The sequence below is a fragment of the Anoplopoma fimbria genome, chromosome 15 (assembly GCF_027596085.1).
Source record: "Anoplopoma fimbria isolate UVic2021 breed Golden Eagle Sablefish chromosome 15, Afim_UVic_2022, whole genome shotgun sequence".
In the NCBI taxonomy this organism is placed as follows: Eukaryota; Metazoa; Chordata; class Actinopteri; order Perciformes; family Anoplopomatidae; genus Anoplopoma; species Anoplopoma fimbria.
In genome coordinates this window covers 16,642,897-16,670,830 of record NC_072463.1, presented here as the reverse complement: position 1 = coordinate 16,670,830, position 27,934 = coordinate 16,642,897, and the positions used below count along the sequence as shown (strand labels likewise).

The 27,934-nt window shown below is 41.6% G+C and overlaps 1 protein-coding gene across 1 annotated transcript; it reads right to left on the bottom strand.

The window, feature by feature from the left end:
- On the bottom strand, positions 1-27,736 carry fndc5a (fibronectin type III domain containing 5a). Its single transcript, XM_054614364.1, is given in 7 exon segments — positions 1-60; positions 520-538; positions 540-651; positions 810-899; positions 7,473-7,671; positions 8,772-8,947; positions 27,676-27,736. Coding segments are annotated over 7 exon segments (717 nt in total).
- Positions 27,737-27,934: the final 198 nt, after the last annotated feature.

Below are 27,934 nucleotides of genomic sequence, written 5' to 3'. Positions count from 1 at the left end.
TCACACCTCAATGATGTTGACGGACGGCATCCTATTGTTGTTGTTGTTGTTCTTGGGGAACTGTGGGAGGAGAGAGGAAGATGACAGGTCTGAGAAAGACGGGATGACTCACGGGAATCAAACAATGAGCGTCTTCAATGAGCATGAGGATGCCTCTGGATGCAGATGTTTTACTGATGTTTGCAGCAAGAGAGTATGAGAGGGATAAAGATTTTATTTTTTAGCACAGGTTTGAAGACAGGAAATGGATATGGTATGGGCCTCTGTGCATTGATTTAAAAAATAAAAAGAACATATAAGAAACCATAACTTGCGTGTTTTGTTGTCTGAATGTTGCAAAAGTCATGCACATAATGCTGTCACGTGGAAGCACTGCTAAAGCCGAGCTTGACGCTATGATTGTGCATGAAGTGTCGGCGGAAAAAAGAATCCGTTCGTGGCCGGGATCATTCACCTGCCCGGCGTCGCTGTAGGGGGGAGGCACCCTGGGGGAGGGAGGAGGAGAGGGGTGGGTTATACCTTACTGCGCAACAGCCCCCGTCGGATGCTCAGGAGTGCTACACTCGGAGGAGTTTTTGGCTTTGTCCTTGTTGTTGTTGGGCTCGTTGTCTTTGATGATGTCGTACTGGCGACAGAAGAGGGCGATCACACCTGGGAGGGGAGGGGAGGGGAGGGGAGGAAAGGAGGAGGGGAGGAGGAGGGGAGGAGAACACAAATGAAGGCTCCTGCTTCTGTGTTTACTGATATTGTTAGGCGAGGTGTGTGAAAGCTGTGTCGTCCTGGTTTTGATGAAACGGTTGGCTCCTCACCTGCCCACATGATGAGCACCACCACGATGATGATGAGCTCCCCCGCCCTCAGCTGGGTGCTCTGGCCCACTTCTTCCATCGTCACTTCGTCTGAAGGAGTCAATGGGCGACATGTTTGACTGATTGTTAGCGAGAGCGGATTATGATTGACTTAAAATGTCAAAGTCTGTATTATGACTGAAACACAGTAGAGAAATGAGAAATGATTATCATTATCATTGAATCATTTGCTCCAGACACTTATTCATTAAAATGTCCTATCATACTGCCTCACTGTAAAAGAACAAGGTCAGTTTGCTGCTATTCTTCATCAGAGCCCATAATTAACATCGATCTTTAAACTTCAATTTTCTCTTGATGTGGTTTCAGGTGACCTCTCTTGACCTGTAGTTTGGATGATTTCCCTTTTAAACTCAGTGGTCTGTCAGAAGGCTTTTGCATCATGGCAGCCCCGTTATATTCTGCATCAAGATGTTTCCAAGTCTTGAGGCGAGCCGTTGTTTCGGAAGACGAGGAGCTAATTGGCTATGAACAGCAAAATGCTTCCAACATATCAGCAAAATAGTTTCCTATGAAATCCGGAGTTTCACTGAGTCTTATGACTGACACTTCAAGCACGCAGAGCTTGGAGGCAACTAAGTCAGCATCACTGTGTTTATGCCACACTGCTCTCTTGTAGTAAGAACTGCCAGCTTGCTCTATCACAGTACGAGCACACAGAACCTGTGCAGGATACAATCGCTATGAATCAACCTTCTCCGTAGAGATGGAGAGATCAGGGTGCTGCAATTAGAGAAGAAGTTGGGAATTTTAATAGCTTTAGAATTTGTGACACGGCTGATTTAACAGTCAGATATCAAATGGTAAACAACTACTGACGTCCATTTCTTCTTTCTTAAAGGACTGAATGACAATCAATATTGAAGGAGGGTGGTCAGAAAAGGAGGAGGGTTATGTAGTTTTTCCTTTTGCTTAGAGAGCTGAGATGCATGCTTAAACTTTTTCTCATCATTAAGTTATATTTTATTTTGGCCTTCTTGTGAGACTAACTGAACAATGACTTTAGAGTATTCAAACCACTTTCTTATCGTCATAATTTAACCTTTGACAATTTGCAGTTATTGATGGTATGGTTATGGTTATGGTAATAACTAATCAAAGTGGAAAGAATGTAGAGTTTTCTTCATTTGTTCATTTTCGGCGACACTCCAGTAGGTCACCTCACATCCACCAATATGGCTCAAATTCGTCCTTTTCCACTCTTCCCGAGAAGATTAAGTTCTTTCCTCTGTCTTTGCTTTATAAGTTCTTAGCACACAAACAGAGCAGCAGCAGACCTGATTGAACTATGAAGCTCATTTTTATCCTTTTGGGGTTTCATTGACGTACACTCTTTTATTTGAGACAGCTGCAGTTCGACGTCGACTCTCTTGAAATTACTCACACAGCTCTCAAAGGTTGGTGTCACCATTTCACAGCTGTCTCATTCCCTGAATGCTCAGATCTCAGTCTAGACTGTGTAAATCCATAAGGAATACTGTCTCTCTTCTGTCAGGTAGACCTTCACCTGTTGCTATTATGTGTTAAATTGCAGGTGCAGTGATGTAAATGCCAAGGAGCTGAAGCACACGGGGGGGATTCAGAAGGGTCATGATTTTCAAATGACTGACTTTATACAGCCGGGCATCTTGAACTGAATGAACACAGCCAGACACACGCATGCATGAGCGGCTATAGAGATGTGATCACTAATAGGACTGATTCTGTGAGCGACCGATGGAGCCGAAAGATCACAGAGACGCAGAACATGAAGGGAATAGTCCAGGCTTCTTTCTAGGCCACTGTGGATCCTTCGTAGTACCAGAGCGCAAGGAAAAGAGTTAATCAAAGCACTCTGGATCAATTCTCCTCAGCCTCAATTATATCCCATCATCGTCTTTGAAGTCCTATGACCATCAGGAGAAATGTGAAAAATAAGTAGCGCACGTTTTCTCCGTGTTTGCAAAATTCTGCATGCAGACATCGGCAGGTTTCTATCGGACAAGGTAACGACGCCCAGGAGCTTTTTATTTTTGCACCGCTGAAAGTTTTGGAAGTCAAAGGGTTTGATTTAAAGTGTGCCGCAGCGTAGGGAGCGCTCCTGTTCTTTTGTTCGATGCAGTATGTGGCATTTTGGAGGGGCCAAATGTGGCAGGAACCCCCACGCTCCAGTAGGTTCCAGCAACAAGCAATCCTGCAGATCGATTGGCCTCTGTTGCTCAGTATTAACTAATCAAAGCACAACAGCTCAGAGGTGCCTGACACTGATGCCAGCCGGCCTCACTGGGGCTATCCGGTCAGCCGTGAACACCTCTGATGGACCGTGACAAATCGCTAGACAAGGTTGTATGAATTAACGGCCTCAAAGTTCAAGTTCACTTTTAAGATTTCGGCCCACATTTTGACATGAGAGTTGCCTTTCTTGCTTTTATAATCTGATATTCAGTTTTTCATACTTAAAACCGAATCTCCTACAGATGGAGATCACTATAACCGTGGATGGACCTACATTCTTTTTTCTCATAATGACTTTGTGAAACTGATGTCATGTCATTAGATCAAATCAATGGTACTCCAGCAACAATTTGGCCAGAAAACATATCCTTTGTAGGTTGTGACCTACATGAAGTAAACTGCGACTTTAAATTAAGTTATTTTGCAAAGTTTGGGCTTGACCTTTCTGTAAAGTTGTTCTTCTAATTTGATTGTGTTTTCCATGTTTGATACATTTAGCTGTTCTTTCATATATTATGTTAATATTTGATTTATTTAAAAACAGCTGCATGTCCCAATTTTACATTCCACCACGAATGACTTGTTTGATGTTTGTAAAATGAATATATGTATTTCTCAGACGTTCATTTGCATGTTAAATCTGTTTAAAGATATAAGACTATCTGTCTTTTGATGTTTAACTTTAGATTGCAAAATGTATACTCCCCTTCAGGTCCACATATTCCCAGAAAACCACACAAACATAGACCAACAGACATAATGTTTATGTGTTCATTGGTAGCTACAGTAAGACCCTGCTGGTGTTTCCTGCAGGGTCTTACTGTTTATGCTGAGCTCGGCCAAACATGTCCTGACTTAACACACAGATCCCTCCTATCATACCATTCTAGGAATGAAAGCGCATAGGTGTATTTACCAAAAATGTTACGCTTGTCCTTAAAAGGTGTCAAAGCCATTTAGGATTCTTCCTTCAATATTTTATGTGGCTGCTTCTACTTCAGTGGCCACAAAGTGTAAGTTTAGTTCATCCTATGGGACGTAACAGAAGGATGCTGAGGGATGCTGTCTGGGGAGAAATCTCACACTATTTTCCTGCAGCCCTGTTTTGAAAATAAACTTTTCCCCCGATCCTAGTTTTAGGGATTTTTTCCTGTGGGCAAGGGGGGAGGAAGTTCTCTGTTTATCAGATCAGAGGAGACCGATGAGCCTTTGATTGACCATGTTTGTGTGTCCGGTTTGAGTAACTTGTCCAAACAGAGTGTACATGGACATCCAGGCAAAAATACACAGTATTACTGACTACCACTGCACTCTATGTGGTTTCTCCCCTTCATCTCTCTCGCTTCCTTTGAGGGGAAATTAGATGAAAGATGGAATGATCCCACATTTCAGGCTCATCCTTTGCTCTTTCCACCGAGATCAGCATGATATGGCAGAACAGAAGGCGCTGGCAGTCAAGCGAGGATGTTGAAAACTCCCCTTTTTCTTCAAGGGACGTTCGCTGTCATATCGGAACAATGGACGACTATCTGTGACAGATTCTCTCTCTGACAATTATCTGCTCTGAAAGGCATTCTATTTATTTATTTTTGCTTCATTCTGTGCAGCAGTCCTTTCCAATAACCATTATACACTTTTGCTGTCATCAATGTGCAGAATAAAGAGCAGGTGATATGGAAAGAAAATCATGCAAAATAAAGCCCTTCAGTATAAAAGCACAACATATCCCAGACGATTTGAGCAAATCACGTCTGGCTCTTACAGAAAGTGAAATTTGTTTTGACGGCGTGCCGTGGATCCTGACTTCAACCGATTTTTCCACTGATTTACAAAATGTTGACACGAGGAACCTCTGCTCATCTGTCATCAAAAGGTTCTAACGTAGCTCAGCTAATTAAGCAGACATCCTTGAGCAGGCGGGGCAAATGAGACAGAGAAGGATGTGCAGAGCTAAGCTGTGAAGTTGTTGTTGTTGTAGGAGCGAGGGATGATGAATCACAGACCGGCTCTCTTTGGAGACCTTCTTTGTGAAAGGTGCCCATGGTGGGAAATGTGTGGGGGAGAGCGGAGAAATCTCTTTTGCTTTGCAGCGGATAGGGACTGTCACTCACTGTGTGTGTGTGTGTGTGTGTGTGTGTGTGTGTGTGTGTGTGTGTGTGTGTGTGTGTGTGTGTGTGTGTGTGTGTGTGTGTGTGTGTGTGTGTGTGTGCCTGCCAAAATGTGGAAATGTTACATTTTTGGGAAATGGATGAGTTAAGCAGAGTGCTGTTTCCTCTAACTGTCTCTTGGAGGCATCTACTCATTTTAAAACAGTGGAAAGGCCTCCTCTGGGACGCAGCGATGACCAGCTCATTTTAAAGTAATAATTCAACGTTTTCCGAAAAACACTTTTTTTGATTGCTACCACTCTAATGTTTATAGGTTAGATATGAAGCCACTGGCTAACCTAGCTTAGCATAAAGTCTGGAAGCAGTACTCAAGTACTGTACTTAAGTACAAATTCAAGGTACCTGTATTTAACTTGAGTATTTCCATTTTGATGCTACTTTCTACTTCTACTCCACTACGTCTCAGAGGGTTTTTACAGCACTACATTTGTCTGACAGCTTAAGTTGCTTTTTTCAGATAACAATTTTTCATCCTCTTCCTGTCGAGTGGAAAACAGGTTTGTCCACATGTGTTGTTTTGAGTGTTTCTGGTAAACTGAAGGATGAAGTGTTCCTTGATGTTTTGAGAAAATTCTCCTACTTCTTAAGCTAAAACAACTATTTAAACAGCCTGTTGGATCACCTTTAAGATGCACTGTTGCAAAGCTGAAAACTGGGTTTTCTGAGCTTTATAGAGATATGTAGTTTCGAGTACGCAACAAACTAATGATGATGAGAATGTGATGCATTGATGTAGATTAAAGGGAGTTCAAATGAGCACAACCTAAAACATCCATAGCATTAAACTGTAACATACACATAAATGCAGCAGTAATATTAATCCAGAAACATTATATAAATATAGTAAAACACAGACAGGGGACAATCACTGGACAACGATTATTTTACTTTTCATACTTTAACTGTTTTGCTGATAATACTTGCATACTTTTACTTGAGTAAGGTTTTACTCGTAGTGGAGTATTTTCACAGGGTTGTAAGTACTAAGTAAAAAAAATATTTGAATACTTCCTCCACCAATTAAAAAACTGAAAAAGGACTGTCAACAAAGCACAGAAAAGCTTACAGCACACAAAGAGGTAAAGTGACTTCATTCTCTGCTCAGGTACATTACTCCACTATATCTTTACATAGCAAATATAGTTTGCTACATCGATGCTCTGAATCCCGTTGAGAGAACATTTAAGGAGTGTAAAATGTTCCTGTTGCCACTATCCCCCATAAAATAAATTATTAACAACCTCAATATAACTTGATGTACTTCTTTTTCTTCTCCAGAGCGTGTGTTATGAGACACTTCTTCTTTGAGCCACTGTTGTGTCTTCACGGCTTTTGAAAAACAGCAGGAGAGAGTGTAACAACTGCAAACTAAAGGAAACGAACAGGTGCATGTACACAAAGGATGAAATATGAAGAAAAAAATGAACCCATTGTTTGTCCGGATGCTGGTGTAGTTATTGATTACAGCAAATTCTTCCCCTCGTTGAAACAACACACGGACAACACTACCTGTGCTAATTGGGCCTCAGTGGTGAGAGGAGTCTTGAGTGCTCTACAATGATTGTATTTATATTCGTCACGTCTCTGCCATAACAGAAGTTCTCTCTGGCTCCTCACCCTGGGTTGTATCGGAGTATAGCTTACACGAGAGATGAGTGTAAATGAGAGAAAGAATAGATGGAGCAGGCTTCGGCCAAAAGCACATCGATTCTCCGTCCCTCGCAGCTCTGACTGCCTCCTCTCTGTGTCTGATAAATGCCTCTCCTCATTTTGGTTTACTGTGCAGTTGTGCCGGGTGCATGCAGGGTGAGGCGCGTCGATGAACAACGAAGTATGACCCCCCCCTTCTGCGGTTTGATTCCCGAGTTACGTTCAGCAGGGGGAGCTTGCGCAAAGCGTGAAATTTCATTTCACGCTTTGCGTGTCTATTGATTTTTATTAGTCTTTAGACAAAATCAGTCAAGATATTGTCAAAAGGCCAAGTCCCCTCTGTACTCGCTGTCTCGAAAAGGACAGAAACAGATTAAGGAAGTTTGCAGTTTTTTTTGTCAAGTGTGTATATGGTGGATGACTGAGCACATATGTGTGTGTGTGTGTGTGTGTGTGTGTGTGTGTGTGTGTGTGTGTGTGTGTGTGTGTGTGTGTGTGTGTGTGTGTGTGTGTGTGTGTGTGTGTTTTGTCTTGGTGCCACTTTACCTTTGTGTTGATGTGTGTGTTTTACCTTTACTCTTAGAGGCCTGAGTCTCGGCCTCCTTCGGCGTTCGGAAGCGCAGGGGTTCGCTCAGCGGGCTCGTCCCAGACATGCTGATGGACTGGACATGCACAATGTAGTCTGTCTCTTCCTCCAAGTCCCATAATGCACAGGAGCGTGTGGTGGTGTTGACTTCCTGGATGAATCGCAGCATGCGCACGTCCTTCTTCTGTTGGGAGTGTGACAGGGGAGAGGATGGTGAACGGTGTTTACAGCAGGGGGATGGATGTTTTGTGTCCTGTCATCGTGCTCTGTAACAGTGGTAACAGTGTAACATTCACTCACTAAGGGGCGCTAGTTCATTATTTAATATTTAGGAAATACGTTTATTTGACTTTCTTGCAGAGAGACAGATGGGAAGATTGAAACTACTCTCGTGTCTGTACGGTGAATATGGAGCTGGAGTCAGGAGTTGGTTAGCTTAGCTTAGCATAAAGTAGGGGAAAAGAGCCAGGTGCTTTCAGGTGCTTGCTGCAGCTTCATGTTTTTAAAGCAAGAGCTGCATCGATCTTCTCATCGTTGTGTCAAGCTATTCCTTTAGAAATCGACTAGTTTGAAAAATCAATCAGACAGCATGCGAGTATTGCAACAGTACAGGAAAAGTGAGCTACCTAAAAGAAGAAAAAAGACCGGTACAATGTATCAACAACAATCACAATATAGGCAGATATATACTCCTGCTGATACTTCAGTTGCTTTTTGAAAAGAGCACAATGTTGCTGGTTGTTTCCACCTTTAGAACATTACAGTTCACTTCAACAGCATCTCTACTTCCTCTGCACACAGGCCTCTGCACCGCTGTGACCCACACTGACCCTGAAGCTGTCCTCCTCAATCACATCACTCCCAACTCCTGTGTATACGTGTGTGCTGTTGTCCCTACAGTCACGCTTGTAAAGTAAGGTGTTTAATGTGTGTGTTTATGTGTTAACCTGAGAAATGTGTGTGTGTGTGTGTGTGTGTGATTTTGTGTGTTTATGTGAGCACGATGGCAGCAAATAATATCACATTTCACACACGTCAAATAGCTGTCAGTGTCTGCTGTTGTCAGAGAGCAGACAGGCAGTCCGACAGGATCCAGCGTCTGTGATAATTCCCATAATGCATTCTGACTCCGAGCATGGGAACGACACGGTAAAGACAAATGCACATGGCAGCAAACAGCCAGTGATTCATTTAATTAGTCTGTGTGTTTGCGTTCTGTACCCACCCTGTTGTTAGTGCATTTACATACATATATCCAGTCTGTGCTGTGTGTGCGCTGCTCACCTGCTGTGTGATGGCAAAGCCAATAACGGGTTCTCCCTCGGGGATGTCCCATGTCACCACAGCAGAGTTCGCTTTCACCGCTTTGATGGTCACATTGACAGGAGGCGACAAGCTATCTGCAAACAGAGAGAGAGAGAGAGAGAGAGAGAGAGAGAAACAAAAGCCTGTTTTATCTTCTGCGGTATGAAGCAAATGAGAAGTTCTGTCAGTCGCAGAAATGGCCGCCAGTATGGGAGGAAGCCAAGTTCAGTGGTGTGAATAAATGAATCCATAAGTAAGTAAGGTACAATCAACGAGTATGGAAAGACAAAACAAAGCCTCAGACACTGCAGACTGGATGTATATGAAAGGACCAAAAGGTTGTCATTTGTGAGGTCAAATTTGTGTCTCCATTCATGAAGATCTAAAAGGTTGAAATACATTTTTGAAAGTTTAAATTCAGTTTAATCAGATTTGGAAATGGATGGGATGGATTGTCATGAATTGTTGTGCAGACATTCATGGTCCCCAGAGGATGAATCCTTGCCCTCTTGCACCATCACGAGGTTGACATTTGTGGTTTTTGAGTAAAACGTATCGCCAACTATTGGATGGATTTCCATTAAGTTTGGTACAGACATTCTGGTTCCCTTCAGGATGAATTGTACAAACTTTGGTGATCCTTAGATTTTTCCTCTAGCGCCACCAGCAGGACAAAAGTTCAACTTGTGCACTACTTTTTGGTTAATGACCAAAGACCTGCAAAGCTTCCCATCAACCTCAGCTGCTCTTTGTGTTTAGGGGAGAGTGAGCTAATGTTGGCCAAACTAAGATGGTGAATATTGTGAACCTGCTCAGCATTTTTTTCTCATTGTGAGTCTGTTTCCATGGTGACATAATCAATTAGCTCAAAGGGCTGCTCTGCCTAAGTGCAGCCAGCATGCTTTTATCTTTTTTGAAACACAGCACACACCTTGATGAAGAAAGTCTTCAAGACAGACCGCCCAAAGCAACTGGACCATGAACCAACAAGAGGTTAACCAAACATAACAGTGCCAATGAGAAATAAAGACATCTTTCAGAATTTCACCCGCAGATTTATCACTTTCTGTCTGTCTGTCAGTTTGTCTGTATGAGCTAACCTAATGACTACAGAGATTTCAAACTATTCAAATTCCAAAAAACTTGGATGAAAAAACTCCCAATTCTACACTGGGTTTAGTCCATGTGAAGTGAACATTACTGCAGTATTTCAAAGGTAGAAAGAGCTCTTTAATGCCAGACAAAACACAATATGTTGCATGATCAAACAACAATGATGAAGCATTTCTAATTAAAACATTGTGTTCATAGTGGAACCGAATGAAAGTCTTTCCACCGACAGGAAGTCCTCAAAGTGTGTCCACTGACCTGTTTCAATATTTTGAAAGATTTTGTGAAGTTCTGAATGAGAGTGAGAAAACAAGTATGATTAACTGACAACAGAGGGCAAGGTCACAGGCTGAAAGATTTGACAATAATGACTTGGTTCCATGAAATAATGAAATGTGAGATTGTGTGTGTTTGTGTTCTCGTGAACTTTTGTGGCCTCAGCTGCTGCAAAATAAGACTCCCTAATAACAGTACGTGTTGCATCAGACTGCACAGCACGCACCAAAGGGCTACAGTCTGAAATGAGTGTGTGCAGGCCAGATGATCAAAGTGCCTGCACAGGAGAAGAACACGTCAGATTTTATTCAAATGAGTGTGAAATGGATTTTCTTTCTTGATACAATTTCATCTTCTGTTTCTTTTCTCACAAAATGTCTGTCGAGCGTTTCTGCCATAATGGACTAAATGGTTCGTTTATTTCATTGCCTTGCAGTACGGGTGTGACAATATCCATATATTGTAAAACAAAAACATGATGGTATGCACTGTGGGGCTACAGATGGCTCATAACATAATTTAAATGTAATCAGTCATGAATACCAAAGTCTACTTTTTGTTTTCGTTTAGACGCCTGAGGGGCTGATTAAATTTCATTAAAACTGGGAGCTGGCAGAGGTCTGAACTGCTGCCTAAAAAATGAAGAATTTCTAAAAGGAAGGCCAGGAAATAAAGAATCCATCGATAGAATCTGTCGATTTGAAGATGCTCTACATAAATTCCGATTTTGTGACAAACTTAGGTGCCTGAGGAAAGTGCCCAAACAAGTTCAGACATCGGCTTTTTTTATCCCATCATCTAAATGAGGACATTCAATATTATTCAGTTTAATGGATTTTAATTTGATATACAATGCTTATTTTATTTATGCAGTCAAATTTGCTTTTATTGCAGTTGGGTGACAAGGTATTGATTCACACCGCTCTCATGCCGGTATGCTAAACAGCTAGCCCAGCTCCGTCCTTACAGCTCAATTAGCTTCCGTGTGCGTTTACCATACAAGACATGATGTGGGACTAAGTGAGCTTCAGAGGTGCTGGTAGAGGGATTTTTGTTAAATTTGGACAGAGCCGGGCTAGCAGACAACAAGTCTTCTGAGTCACCAAGGCCTTTTGGAGTGATCGATTTTTTGTAATGTGAAGCAGAACTGAGAGAGATGAATGGGGACGAGGAGAAGTGGTCACTCTCTGCGATACCGCTCCTCCGTCTTTAATGGGTTATAAATCTAATTCAGCCCACCAAATGCAGTCAATGAGTTATTGAGTATCAGTTAACGCTCACTTGCCCTTCAACTGGGTACAAATCAAACAGCTGGTAATTAAAGGATGATGGGCCGCCGTGGCGCTTGTATACACACTGTACATTCAGAGACAGCACACCATATCCGGGAGGGCCTCTGTGTTACGTTCTCCGCCCGCCTCCAGCTGAGCGTTTTGATGGATGGCTTGACTAACAGCAGATGACAGCATGGAGACCCGTCGCATCTCTTCATCAGCTGGGAGTCTGATGTTTGGAGTGGGTTCGCTTTTGTTTACTGTGTCCTGAGGGGCGGGCGTCTTGGGCGGAGGAGACTGATGGGACTAAATAATTCACAAATCAAACTTGTTATCTCTCGGTTTGTTTGCTCTTACTGTCTTTCTCTCTCTTAACACAAAACACACAGTGGAAGCTGAACGTTAAGCTCCGAATGCCCCTCGGGGAACACATCATTTCTGTGACTTTTGACACATCATGTTGTTTTGTTTGCACCTACAAAAAACGCTCTTCAGAATTGCAAATATCTATGTTTTCTTCCTCCTGGCGAGAACCGTAAATAAAAAGGGGTAGTTAAGTGATTTACTATTGCAATTTCTAAGGTTGGGACTGGAGACTTGTGACAACCAGACAAAAATAAATAGATACAAATAATTTTTAAAAAGTGGTGCAGCGGAGGCTGAGATGTCCCAACTTTTATGACACTTTCACATCTATAGTTTGGTTTATGTGGTCCGGACCAAATAACAAATATATATTCATGTCTGTTAGTTCTGGTCTGATTCAACTGATTACATTCAGCAGCGACAGTATCCGTTACATTACATGTTACTTTACTTTCATTCCCCGGCAGGTTCAGGGAATACACAGAGCCCAAACTGATATCAACCCTCCATCCAAGTCCTGGTGAGACAGCCAACAACATGAAGGCCAAATGTCAAAGTAACGATGCGTTACTGGGATCAGCAACTGTAATGTAATGACTGCAATTCAAATCGTTATCCTTTCCACCAACAGCTTTCACACCACCCTAAAAGAATTGAACCAAATGCGCAAACACGCCAGAACTGCACCCTACACGTTCGGTGTGAAAGCACCAGTGTTCCCCAGTATGGGTCAAGCTCAAAACACACAAGATCCCAGACTACCCCTAATTCAGCTTGATAGGTACATTTTGTAACACAGGCTGTCCTGCATTGGATTGGGCCCGGGGGGCTCTACAAAGTCTCCATAAAGCTCCTGCAGATCCACAGGCATGTTCACTGATCTTCAGATGTAGTGTAAGTCTTCAAAGGGCTCGACTAGACTGTGAAGAAACAGAAAAAAACACGTCAGCTGATTTTGACGTTAACTACAGTACCAGTCAAAAGTTTGGACACACCTTCTCATTCAATGGTTTTTCTTTCTTTCTTTTTTAATTTTTTTCTACATTGTTGATTAATATTGAAGACATCCAAACTATGAAGGAACACATATGGAATTATGTGGTAAACAAACAAATGCTCAACAAACCAGAATATGTTTTATATTTTAGATTCTTCAAAGTAGTTGAATGAGAAGGTGTGTCCAAACTTTTGACTGGTACTGTATGACAGCCGTTGACTACATGAATATATAATAGTATCATCAAGAAGGATAGTAGGACCAGTCTGTTGTCCCTCTGCCCATCTCTGATCTCAGAGATGATAATCACCTGACATCAGACCAACCCATGAGACTCTACCTGAGAGGCTACAGCCCTCAGAAGAATCGTTGCACGTAGAATTGTTGCACTTATTGTATTCGTATTCGTTTACTGCACTTATCCTATTCGTATTAGTTTGTTGCACTTATTGTATTCGTATTAGTCTGTTGCAATTATTGTTTTCGTAGTAATTTGCTTCTGCACTATACTTTTGCTCTGGTTTATGCTTTTAGATGCTTATTTAAGAAAGGAGATGCACTTATGACTTCTGGTGAAGCCATAGTTCTCTTGAATACCTATGTTGAATACACTTATTGTAAGTCTCTTTGGATAAAAGCGTCTGCTAAATGACTGTAATGTAATGTAATCCCATCACCTCCTACCTGTCAACCACACAGTCCACGCCCACAGTCTTCCAACGATCCAATCAAAACACTTAAAAACAAACGACCACGGTAATCTAAACGTGTGTCTCCGATCCGCCGGCGTGTGGAAGTCAGTGAAGGCATCACACTGCGTTGCAAAGTCCGCGTCCTTGAACTCATCAACTCTGGTGAACCTGAAGGAGTGTGTTTATGTCAGGAACCTGGATCTGTATTTCCCAGCTGGGAGTTTCTGCAGGAGTTTACCGGTGTTTTGGCTGAGAGAAGGCCGACGCTTTAAACCCGACGACGACCGGCTGATCGACGGTACCGTGAGTAGGACTACCCGGTAGATATGTAGTTTTGGTTTTTGGTGATTTGTATGTGTATATATATGTATGTGTGTGTGTGTATATATATATATATATATATATATATATTATTTGTGTGTGTATATATATATATATATATATATGTGTGTGTGTGTGTGTGTGTGTGTGTGTGTGTGTGTGTATATATATACACACAGTACCAGTCAAAAGTTTGGACACACCTTCTCATTCAATTGTTTTTCTTTATTTTTCTTTATTTATTTTTTTCTACATTGTAGATTAATATTGAAGACATCCAAACTATGAAGGAACACATATGGAATTATGTGGTAAACAAACAAATGCTCAACAAACCAGAATATGTTTTATATTTTAGATTCTTCAAAGTAGTTGAATGAGAAGGTGTGTCCAAACTTTTGACTGGTATATATATATATATATATATATATATATATATATATATATATATATATATATATATATATATATATATATATATATATTTATATATATTGCTACTGGGTATTTGTTGGGTATTTGCTTTATTGTCTGGCACCCCTCCTCATTTAAAAGTAAATTTAAAAGTGGCAAACCCTCCACACTTCATGTCTTTTGAATCCTATAATTCAGCACAGAGCCGGTTAGCTTTTAATAAAGCCTTGACTGTATATTTCTGATATTAGTGAGAGTACTTTCTCTTTGTTTCTTAAAATGGAGCTGCCTGCTGCAAAGCCCTTTGAAATTAGAGCTTCCTTTCCCACTGGATGACCTTAAAATAAAGATGTTTCTATTGATGTTTGTAACTTTGAATAATAAATAAGAGTGCAGCTCTTCCTTTTGTTTTTTCCATCCTTCATCACAGATTGACTGCTGGCAGTATTAGTGAATTAGTGTGTTTTTAAGTCTCACCTGGAGGACACACCTTGATCTGTCTGTGACGCTGTGATTAAAGGACACATAACATGCTCATTTTCCTTTTTACGACTATTTTTGGTTTCTTCGAGAATAAGTTTACTTAAATGTAAAAAAAACCCCCAAAACTCTATTTTCCTCATACTGTCTGTCTGAATATATCTTTATTCATCCTTTGGCAGAAATGCTCAGTTTTAGTGTCTGTCTTTTTAATAGGGGTGTGAATCTTTAAGTATTTCATGATTTAATTCAATTTAAATTCTCGATTCAGTACATAGGTTGCTAATTGCAGAATCTACTCCAGAGTAAAGTGTATAACATTATAGAGTTTTTATATATTTGAAAAAAGTCATATCAGCTGATTGCAGTAATGTGAACACAAAGACAAAATGTAACATTATGCAAAACACTTTTTATTAAAAGTTTTAAGTATTTCTCAATTCTCAGTGACTTCAATAATAACGGGTTAAAGATAGACACAAATGAAAATGCTGCCAGGTACATACATTAAATGGGTAGGATTTTATTTCTCAGGAACTTGAAGGCAGGTTTTGAGCTGAACTTTGGTTAGATGCACTTTTTCTACATTTTCCTGTCGCTCACTTTGAAAATGCCACAATGGACGAGGAACAGTTGATTGGTATTGAAAGGAGGAATTATCTATACTTTACCTCATCAATTTTAAAAAAGGTGGCAGCTGGCTGAAGGGAGTTTGCATGAAATGTTCCTATTTGCTCTTGGCAATATTGTATGTAATTTCTAGTAAATATCGCAACATTAAACTACAGCAAGAGGGGCCCGGGTTCAATTCCCGGGCTAGACGGCCTTCTGTGTGGAGTTTGCATGTTCTCCCCGTGTCAGCGTGGGTTCTCTCCGGGTTCTCCGGCTTCCTCCCACAGTCCAAAGACATGCAGCGTAGGTGCATTGAAGACTCTAAATTGCCCGTAGGTGTGGATGTGAGTGTGAATGGTTGTCTGTCTATATATGTCAGCCCTGTGACAGACTGGCGACCTGTCCAGGGTGTACCCTGCCTTCACCCATTGACAGCTGAGATCGGCTCCAGCACCCCTGCGACCCTTAACTGGATAAGCAGGTTACGGAAAATGAATGAATGAATGAATAAACTACTTTGTTTTTTTCTGTGTAATAAATACAGCATCTGAAGATAGCAATTACAACTCAACCATCTTTTAAGTGGTTACGTCTCCAGTCTGATCTGGAGCGCACAGCTAATAGGTACATTGTTTGTTTACATGACATAAAGTAAATCGTCCTGTTAGGACACGGTGTCACACTCTCTGTGGTCGAGTTTTCTGCCATCATTACAGTTGTTGTTTAATTATTCCTCGTTCAGCTTGACCGAACCTTATATTTCATTTTCAATTAATGAAAGTGGTGTTGTGTGACTCCTGTCATACAGTGCACACAAGGCAGACAGCCGCAGTAGTGCTGCTAATTTTTCATTCACAATTGGATGTTCATTCTAATATTTGAATGGATATCTAGGTTATTTTGTAGAAAAAATAAGTTTTTGGAAGTTGCTAGTCAATTTCAGAATCATGGAAGGTAATATTCTTGACTCAAGCCGTGGATGGAGATCCTTAGATAGAGGGCAATATATTCTTGCATGAGACATATAAAAGGGAGCCAAATCTGAATTGCTTGTTGAATCACATGTTTTATTATCTAGGCAGTACACAAAAACCTGACTGGGTTGTCTTATTCCACAGTTTGTTGATTGATAGGCACTTCAGATACCCGTGTGTGTGTGTGTGCACAAGTGTGACTTTTTCAAAGGGAGTTTTCATAAGTCTCCTTTTATGGAGGAGACAACGATTAAAAAAAGATGATTAAATATAGATTGCTGGAGATTGTAAGGTGGGGAGTTAAAAATATACCAAAAGCGAAGCAAAACAAAGTGAACCCATCTCTCTGAGTGTCCTCACGTCCCACCTGTTCACTTTTTGTCTCTCTTTGTCCGTCTCCTCTCCCCCCATATGGCCGCGCTACGCCCAGGGACGACGAGAGCGGACGGCGTCCGTGACCGCGGCCCTAAAATATCCACATGACATGAGAGTCCGCTCTAATGAAACACCAGACAGATGTCTTCATAAACTCTCCCTCATCACGGTGGCACACAGTCTGCCTCACACTGAGAGATGGGGGTGACTTTGAGCCATGACCGATGTCCCTAGTGTGTGTGTGTGTGCGTGCCTGTGTGTGTGTTTCTTTGTTAGCCCAATGATGATCAGAGTGACAGCTAGTTGTTCTTCCCATGCTGAGAAGTGTGAAGGGCTGACAGCTCCTTAATATCCCTGCTCATTAGAGAACACACCGGGAGTGACTGTATACAGTCAAGGAGACAAACACACACACACACACACACACACACACACACACACACACACACACACACACACACACATACGGTGAACAGTCCTGGTCCATGAAGCCTATCATTATTTAATGAACGTTCTCCTCATCTCTCTGACCTCAGAAAGACAGGATCACTCCTCCTTCTGGCCGGCTGCCATCTCTGCCTCCTTACTTTTCTCCTCTCAGTTTGTTCTGTGTTCACTGCTTTGATGAGAGTGGATTTATATGTGGCTAATATTACAGGTAACATGGAAAGATGTGAAGTTTCCTAATTGGTCTCTATGGGATTAGTTTTCTTTCCTATTAGTTTTCCATTCATCTTGTTTAAGCGCCCACATTTACACCTGGTTTTTAACATGCAATCTGTTTCTGGATATTTTATCTGGATAAGATTAAAACTCGTGTTAATGTTCGGTCTAAATGCAGATAGAAGTCGAAAAACATCCCGTTGTTTGTTGACGGTCAGCTCCACCTACTTACTTTGCATGCTGAGATCTAATCACAACGTGGGCAGCATTGAGATAACGTGAACGCTTATCAATATGAGTTGTAAGTGCAAAGGCCTGTGATCAGATGTCATTATCCAGATATCAGGTAGACGGATCATACGCTAATACTAGGGATAATTGGGTTAAGGGAGGGACGGATTAATCCACCAGAGGAAGATTGAGTTTTGGGTCTCTTATCTCTTAATTCATCAGCTAAAGACAGTCAGCATGGCTACACATGGCCGCTTCATTACAGTTTGTCCTGACCTTTAGAAAACAACCAGCACTTCCATACAGCAGGTGTGCTGTGTATCTGCAAGTCTGTGGTCATTTATCAATCCATCTGGGATTATACACTATGTAAGCATGATTTCAACTGAAATAATAAAGGTCTTAAAGTTTTGAGGGGGATGTTAAAAAGGCAGAACTCCCCATTCGGCCCTTTTCAGTTCATATTGTCTTTACTGGGACACTTGAACAGAACAAAGCCATCAATGTTATCCGTAACACTTTGACGAGTGAAAACATCTGCTGTGATAAAAGGCCTATTTGATTCTGAGTTTTGGTGAAGTTGCCCTAGATGCCTCAACTGAAGGTACGAGGAAATCTTTGTCTGCGAGTGAAACCTGCTCAGCTGCACTGCCCTCTATGAACTAAAGTCAGCTGCAACGGTCTGATTCAGTGCGACACCTGAGCGGACAGCAGGGGCTTTGAGGCTGAGATATCCTGAAAGCTACCAGCACGATGTCCCAGCCTCCATCCCGCCCCTGTGGGGAGATATTACCGATTTGTACCACCTTTTTACAGCTCTGCAATACTTGTAAATGCATTTCTCAGAGTAAGGCCTTCCAGCCGGCTCGGCTCCACGGGATGCTAATGAGTTGTGAACTAGCATGAAAACTGCCCGTTAGCTACATAACACGCCGCCGTTATCTGGCATTTCAGAAGCGCGGGCCTCGGGGGTTCGGTACTTCCTGCTCTTTCATTTGATCACCGCACACTTACTAATTCACATTTAGCGCCTTAAACCACTTTAGCTCATTTCACGGCTAACCATGAGTAAACAGCCACTTTGTATGGAAGGTGTAATAAGGTGGGGGGGGTGAATATCATGCATTTGAAGGAAGGGGGAAGACGTAAAACTTTGTGCTACAGCTATAACGGCTAGAAAGCGCGAGGCCACTGGGGAATTATCGGCTATAAATTAGCACATGTTGACTAATGCTGCGGCTCTCGCGCCGCCGCTAACGACAGCGCGGGGGGAGTAACGACTGCTTGCCGCTTGTTTCCTCCCGCTAACATGCAATTGAGTCTCAGAGCTTGTGCAAGATGTGGTCGCGGTGTACTCTAGGGCAGTGGTTCTCAACCTTTTTTCAGTGATGTACCCCCTGTGAAATACTTTTTTAGCCAAGTACCCCCTAACCAGCGCAAAGCATTTTTGGTTGAAAAAAAGATGTAATACTAAGCGCTCTGCCATCAGTGTCTGATTTATTAAACTGTCAACACTGACGATTGCATTGTTGCATTAAATTCAGTTTATGAACTTACACTTATATTTTATTGAATATTTATTAAATAACAATTTTCTTTTTGAATGGATGCTAATTTTAAATATATTTTTAAAAAATCTCACGTACCCCCTGGAGTGCCTTCACATACCCCCAGGGGTACACGTACACCCATTTGAGAACCACTGCTTTAGGGGGTTAAGAGCACATGTAGCTGGCAGTGCGGCGGCTCCCCCTCATCCATAGTTAATGTGCCATGATAGAGCCATCAGGATTTTTTCTGCTGATCTGGAGTTTGCCCTTGTGTGTGTGTCAGAGGAGACCTTGGCACATGGCGTAGTCCTTGTGGATACACACACACACACACACACACACACACACACACACACACACACACACACACACACACACACACACACACACACACACACACTTGAATACAGAGCGCTAATGCGTGTCATTTATAGGCAATAACATCTGGTGAATTATACGGAAGTGCTAATGCATGTGAGTGCAGCGGCGCCACACTGTAACGCTGTGCCATGTTTGATCATTTTCCCATAATGCCTTTTTCATAAGAGATCGCCTACTGTTTCCAAACCCGTTCTACATTTCTTTTTCTTACGTAAACCACAAAAGAGAGTTCCTCTATAAATGTCCTCTTTTCTTCCTTTTCTTCTTTGTCCCGTTGTTTGTTTCATACAACAGTTTTTTCCATCACCTTCTTATCACAGGAAATCCACCTATTTCATCCTCTATTGAATTCTACGCCTATTTTTCTCTGACTGTAACTGGCACTTGGTGCTTAACCTCCCCCTCACACACACACACAAACACACAAACACACAAACACACTATCTGTTTTTGTCTCGCTTTCTTTTCATCTCCGTCTGTCTCTCCAACGCTCTTTGCTTTATTTCTGTTTGTGCGTGCAAGAAGGCTGCATGTGCATGTTTTCTTCATGTGCGGCATGACAACCAGAGCCTGTGAGTTATCTTTGTTTCGTTCACACAGCGGCCCGGCATTGTCAAATAATCACACCTGAGGGTCTCTTTGTGCCTTTTTGTATAGAAATGAGTTATTTACTCATAGGAAATGAATTTTCCAGCCCCGCTGGCCACAAGATATGCTGACGTGGGGGAGGGTGGGATTGCAAAACAGAATCTTTCTCCCTCTCTTTCCATCAGATGGACACACACACACACACACACACACACACACACACACACACACACACACACACACACACACACACACACACACACACACACACACACACACACACACACACACACACTTTCCTCTAATTAAATGTCAAAAGGCAGGGTATGAAAATCGATGCAGCATTGTGTGAAGAGAGAATGCAGGCCAGATACTTCAAAAAGGCAAAAGGAGTGCCGTGAGGTTGATTATTTGAGTTTGGATGGGACCCGACGATGACTAAAGGAACCCACAGCTTGATAGACAACTACTGTATAAATATTATATTAGTGCTTGATACATAAATGTCCTCTTTTCTCCAGACTCACTGTAGCTTCTCTCTGTCTCTCTCTTAGAGGACTCGGGCACAGCTGGTAACGTAACGCCTACAGTAGCAGTCCGGGAGGATTGGTGTCACAGAACAGTGGAGGGGGAGATTCCTCCATGTTTCACGCCGCTTCCTGTTGCCCCTAGCATTCTCTTCGTCTCTCTCTGGGTTCTTCTTCCTCTCCTGTGGCTCCGACGCTTGCACCCTCTCCCTTCTCTCTCTCTCTATCCATCCGTGTCTCTATCGTGAAAGTATTCCCATAAGGAAAACACATACTGTGTGAGTGACTCCTGGCCCCTGATTGAGGATTGAGCCCCACCAGAAACCAGATCACCAGAAACTAACTGACATACTCGCTGACAAGCACACACACAAACACACACGCATGTTTAAATCTTAGCATGTGTAGGCGTCTGTCACATTTGCACAAGCGTATCAAATGTGTCAGACACAACTTCAGGAACGGGAGACAAAACTTTTATGAGAGGAGACGAATGCGCAACAGTGTCTGTGTGTTAGTGAAGGAGCAGCAGGTAAACTCCTTCAGGGGCCCACCTGTGCTGCAGACTGCTCGCATGTAAAACGCATCATCTGGGCCGCCACAGGCTTTAAACAGGATGAGTCTGCTGAGTGGCAAATAAAAACAGCATCGTGTAATACTCTGCTGGGTTGCTGAGGAGAGCTGGAGGAGGAGGAGGGATCCAGGGGCTTCAAACCACGTGTATGCTCAAATTTATGCTATGAATTTATCAATTTCTTCTTGTGCTTCACTATGTGCATACTTTAAGATCCACTCCTGGTCAACTGACTCTACTGTCAAACATGTAAGCCCAATAGATCTGCATTAATAATAGCATTAAGCAACATTTGTTTCAATTGATTTAACCTAGACGGGTATATTTTCCTTTTAATCTGTTAAAAACAAATGCAACAATTAAGAAGCAAATTGAAATCAATCAAATTTCTTTACTTCTCCCCATATAGTTTCTTTACAGTATTTATATATCAGAAGATGCTGTATTATACAGCTTTGTTTAGTTGAATTTCATTTCAGTGATTTTTCAGCTATGAAACAATAAGAGTGTGAAAGTTAGCCAATTATAAATGGAACGAACAGCATTTCAACCGAAGCACATTTTATTTGCATTACATGACATGTTGACTTATTGGAGTTGTTGTAGAACAAAATATAAAATGTAATATCGACGCTGGAACACACATAAAAAGACTGTCGATAAATCCTTTGATCCAGTGCATGCTGGGAAGCTTTCATGCATTTTCTTTCATTTTTTTTCACTTCTTTGTCATTTGCTCAGCTGTCATCAGGGTCTGGAAGAAACCCTTTAAATTGCTATTTAGAGGGTTTTCAAGGAGCCTTTAAGGGAGAATCACATTTCCTTAAGTTTGGTACACTGTAAAACCTTTTATAATCCATCTACTGTGAGTGATGAGAGTTTATCCTGTTGATTCAGAGTTAGAAATATATCTATTGGTGACTCATGGGGTGATAGGGGAAAAGAGGAAACCGCTTTTTTCCAAAATGTTTGATTTAAAAAAAAAAACTATATGGGTAGGCAAAAAAAAGAGTAGAAACTCAGCAAAAGAAATATACTGTTAGTTTAGAGATCATCCGTGTTCTTCATGCCTTTTATTAAACCAAATACGAAATGTACAGTCTGCCAGTGAAGGTCTAGACCTATGATTATTTTAAAGTGGAGCATGAGCAGAGGACATGTGTTTTCTGAACTAGCACAGAGTTTAACTGACCACATTGGAGATTCATCATCTGGATTATGCAGCCAATATAGGATTTTCTTGAGTTAACATGCCTTGTCGTAGAGTACTTTCATTTGATTAATACCAATTTTCTTGATTGAGCGGACAAATCCCTGCGCACACATTTAGAACCTGTTTTACAAATGCTTTGATAAATGAGGCATGGGGACGAAACAGTACCAGAACACACACTCCTGCGGACATAAATGAGTCTGTGACATCTTTCACATGTACGTTTTATGGCGTTGTCTTCCTCCAAACGGCAGCTCAGACCCCCCCTCCACCTGCACACATTCAGACGAGTCACTGGACAGACCACACACTGCGTCAGCAAGCTGCCACTGCCGCGTCAGTGCTTTGGCTTTGTCATCTCTCTCTCTCCCACAGGCCCCGTGTACAGATGATCGCACCAATCTGTCCTCTCACGCCTGTTGCATTCCATTTTCGGCAAAAAAACAGCCCTGGTTACATAGTTATATAAAAGCCTGTCAAAAAATGTATCAAAAACGCTTTTTTTCTTGAGGAGAGAAAGATTCAAATCTGAATTATTTTCTTTTTGTTTCCTGCTGTTTGGTCTTTATCCTTGTGTTGCCACCAGATATAAAAGCTTAAAAACATAATAAATGAGGTGGGTTTTTGAAGCGAATAAGAGGCTGACACGTAGTTGTTCTTGCACTTATGTAAGAGGACTGTGACAGGACATTATGGAAATGCACTCTCATCTCTGGTTCTTTTAATTCAGCACGTCAGGTGACAATTAACACGTGACGGGGTGAAGAGAAATACGGGGCAGCTTCGACATTGAAAAGCTACTGAATGGGGACAGGCCAGCTCTGTCAAGTCAGGCTTATGAGTCAGTTCTAGCTTCATCTTTGCTTTCTAAAGCTTGCTGTGCATTTACACACAGAGCTACACTTGCCTTAATACCTGTGTGCATGCAGCCCTGTGGCTTGTTTAAGTTTGGAGAAAGTTACTGTGTCAAACACTAAAATAAAGTACGGATAAGCACAAAAGTATAGCCCTGAATTGTATGTTTCATCCTATCTAGAAGCCAAATGTCTCTTGCAGTGTTGTGAACTGATATATTCTTCCTCTGGTTTTGGAGGTTGAATAAAAGATAAAAGATAATGTGAAGTGGAAGGTGACTCATTTTCTTTTGTATGGTACATTCTATGATGAGTGTCCATTTCTCATGAAATGGCTCGACAAAACCCTGAAATATTCTGGTTCATAGACATTCAAAAACTTGAATTTTTTACTTCGCTAAATTTGTATGAAAAGAAGCAAAGATGGACTGTTATCAAAGGGCATATTCTTTAAGTGGTTAGTGGATTTTGTTGTAGATATGTTAAGAAAATCTGATCTTCAAATGCTCCTTTTTTTTCTTGTTCTTGTTAAAATGTGTAAGCAGCCATTTGTGTATGGCTTATATGATTTTGCTGTGTCTTAGGATGACACAATAATAAAAAGTTCCTAAAGTCACCAAACACAGTGGAGTTTCTAGCATTGTTGCATGTGATTGCAACATTATAAGGTATTTCCCCTGTGTAAACCCCTCAAATCTGATGCAACATGTTTGTAAGAAGAAAAGGCTGTGACTATGTGGTACACTGTGATAAGCTTCTAAAAAAACTAAAAAAACAAACATGCAGGAAAAACAGCAAACAAGATAACAAAAAGCTTATAATGACAAACAGCTAATTGTGTTCGCATAATTGACTAGAGGGAAACAACTCTGTTTGTGATAAATGGCTGCATCGGCATCTCTTTGACTGACTGGCTGTCTGCTGAGAGATATAACTCTGTTTCTTGTTCGGTGGTAATTTGGTGTAGATGAGTAGTTTTTACAAACTTTGCCTCTCACAGCTGTGGCCTCTAACTTTTCTCTAAGGAGGCTGCATTGCTTATCACTTGACACATAATATACTGTTACTCCCAGATAATGTATCGCCTTGCAGGTGGTTGCCAAAGTGTTCCTCGATTCTCTTTTTTGTTTATAGCATAAAAAGATAACCTCTGAGCGCTTGAAAGCCATTTCTTCTCGCAATTTTATTATAAGCGTCTCCCAAACAGCCTGGAGCCTTGCCACTGTTTGCATCACTGTTCAGTGTAATGATTGAATCATTGATTTTTTTATTATTGATTTTTTTTTCCAAAACTCAGAACTGTTAGGGGCCAAGGAAATCTGTCTGCGAGGATTTATGGCCTCATTTATAGGAATGTGTTAGAGAGTCGATTTACATTTTAAATGGAAACATTACCTTTCCTATCCTGGGATCAACAGCCTGTTTGTTTATGAGTCACTATAAACACAGACACAGTAAAGACGTCACTTTAGTGTACATTTTATGGTGCCTGCCAGTCCTCTCCGCCTCGACATCGATTTGGCCTGCTTCTCCTGGTGGAGGTGTCTGATGGAGTCTTAGAATAATCTTGAATCGACATGAATTGTGAATCCAAGAGGAATGCAGTTACTCTTTAGGCTGCAAGTTTTCTGAATATGGTAACATAAACATTTGAAACTCATTGGGCTTCATCATTTGTTCTGGAAACGGTAGTTGACATAAATCAAAAAAAAGGCCTGAGATGAAGCGAATTATGTTTTCTCCTTTTGTCATGAAAAGGTAGATGGTAATATCTCCATTTTTTTCTTAGTACTACTTGGGGAATTTTATGCCTTTTTATTACATTCGGAGCAATTTAAGGACTTTTTATTTCTTCCAAAAGAAGGGACTGGAGCACGCTAATTGATTTTGCAGCCTTTAATAGTGCAACAGAGTAGCGTTTCGATACCACTGTGTTTTTTATCAGAGTCAAAAGGGACAAAGACTTAAAGGGATTATTCAGATTATTTGACAAAAGGGTTGTTTGAGGGGGCAGCAGCTAAACGTATTTTAGCCACCTAAAAAAGAGGCTGACCAAAAACAATGTATATCCGTTTAAGTGTAGCTTTGTAGAATATATAAACATGTATAGTGAACCTAGAACAGGTGAATAATTGTCATCGGACAATCGGTTGAAAAGGATTTCAAATCATCCTCTTTCTTATCTGGACTTCTCGTCTGGGTTTGCTTGATGAAGATCAAACTGAAACGAGCTCAAGCACCAGAATGGACCTTTAGGCCAGGTCCTTGTTGTAATTTAAACACAATAAACCAGTGAGCACGTGAAGGCTGATGTAACCTGGCTCTTTGTTTTCTTATTTTCTTCTGTCGACTCTTAGCCACAGAGTTATTATTGACTATGGTAAGAAAAATCCTGTACCGGTTGTTGTTTGAACCTTTTTATTGTGTTTCATTATACTAGCGTCATTGTGATATTGCACAAATCAATGGTTAAAGGTGATAAGTTCATACTTTGTTTTTAGACTATTTATAAGCAGCATGTACACACTTAATTAATGGTATATAACAAACTAATGTAGGCTGACATTTTGATTGATAATCGTGTGTTGAACTCTTATTGTAACTCTACTAATAACGCATCTATAACAGATTAAGCAGATTATACATGCTCGATAACACCATATAACAGTTGGAATTAAGTCAATGAATCATTTGTACATTATGTTAATAATCTTAACTCATTGTAAGGATGTATTCACATGTGCAGTATATCATTGTGTATGTTTATAGCTATGTTGTACTGTGCTATCAAGCATTAATTAACTTTGTATCAGTTATGGATATTTCCCAAGAGGAGTAATAATCTCATAAAGAAACTCTTACAAATGGATATAACAAAGCAATTTGAGCTTACAGTTGCAGTAGTGTGTGTTACATACCATTTCTGAAGCGTTAAATCGAGGCAGTCAAAATAAAATGTTGCCAATGAAAAACTAGAGGGTGCAAAAAAAGGTTTTTACACCTTTTTAAAGAACAAGATGGTCTTGCTTCTTTAAAAAAAAACTATAAATAACTTATTTTCTATAATAACTGCTGCTTATTATAGCGGACAATGAAAATATAGCAATATATGCCAGCGTCCATTACAGACATCCCACAGCTTACTAGTAGAAGTGCTGAGGGACTAAAGTGGATGAGTGTGTGTGTGTGTGTGTGTGTGTGTGTGTGTGTGTGTGTGTGTGTGTGTGTGTGTGTGTGTGTGTGTGTGTGTGTGTGTGTGTGTGTGTGTGTGTGTGTGTGTGTGTGTGTGTGTGTGTGTGTGTGCGTGCCAGAGTGAAGAGCAGTACAGTAATCCATCGCCACTGGGAAGGTTGAGGAGTGGGAGGATGCCGAGCGAACCAGAGGTGCATTTTTGATGGCAGGAGTGAAGTGAGGCACGCCATCGCAGAGTGGTCAAAGTGTGTGTGTGTGTGTGTGTGTGTGTGTGTGTGTGTGTGTGTGTGTGTGTGTGCTGTAGAAGGCACGTTTTTATAGATGCACTCACACAGTGTTGTACATCAGCACACACAGGCATTCAGGCACAGCACGCCTGAGTGGCGTTTCCATGGATCTATGTGAGAGGACCACTGTTGCTCCTTACTAATCCAATCATGTGTTTCCAATGACGAGGGGCAGTTAATTACAGTCCGTCACAGTTAAGGGCTAAACATCTCGTAATGATTAGTACAATATTCAATTATTCACATCGATAGAAAAGCAGGTCAGGTCTTGCGCGTGTGTGTGTGTGTGTGTGTGTGTGTGTGTGTGTGTGTGTGTGTGTGTGTGTGTGTGTGTGTGTGTGTGTGTGTGTGTGTGTGTGTGTGTGTGTGTGTGTAGCAGATTAAAGTACCTGCCTCAAATAGAGATTCAAAGGTCAGCTTGGCTTACATCGAACACACACACTCCTTACTAACACACACACACACACACACACACACACACACACACACACACACACACACACACACTGCTTTGCTTTGAGGCAGACAATAACATAGTGTTGGTCACAGGTCATTTCAGCCCCACTCACTCCATCAATCCACATGACAGCATTCTGTGAAGCCTCGTAGCTCTCTCAGGTGTGAATTGCTCAAATGACATTTGTTTCCTTTTAGGTGACAAGCGATACATTTGCCCCTAGTAGCCTGCAAACACACAAACACACAAACCCAGCTACCCTTCCCTTTCCAGGGAACACCACAGACTACGCAACGTCTCACAACAACACCGGTCTGCAACCTAAAGCTCCAGCTCCAGTGTGAAGACGGCAGAATATCTCTCACATCTCTGCAAAATCCCTCCATGGGAATATAATAATAATAATAATAATAATAATATAATAAATTCCCACTCTGTGAACCCCCCCCCCCCCCCAAAAAAAAAGGCAACTTACCCGCTGTGACTCGAGGGACGCAGAGACAGCTGAGGACGAGCAGGGGGACAAATCTCTCCATCTTTCTAACGCTCGGACGACGTGCGGTCCCATTTACTCTGGCCGGGGGGAGAGAGGGGAGAGGGGGACCGGGGGGGACGACGACGACACGCCGCTTTTAACCGCCGAGCTGGTGTGCCGATGTGGCGCCGCTCGGCGTTCTCGTCACTTCATGCGTACCGTCTGGACTGGGAGGAGGTGCTGGTGATGCTGGTGGCAG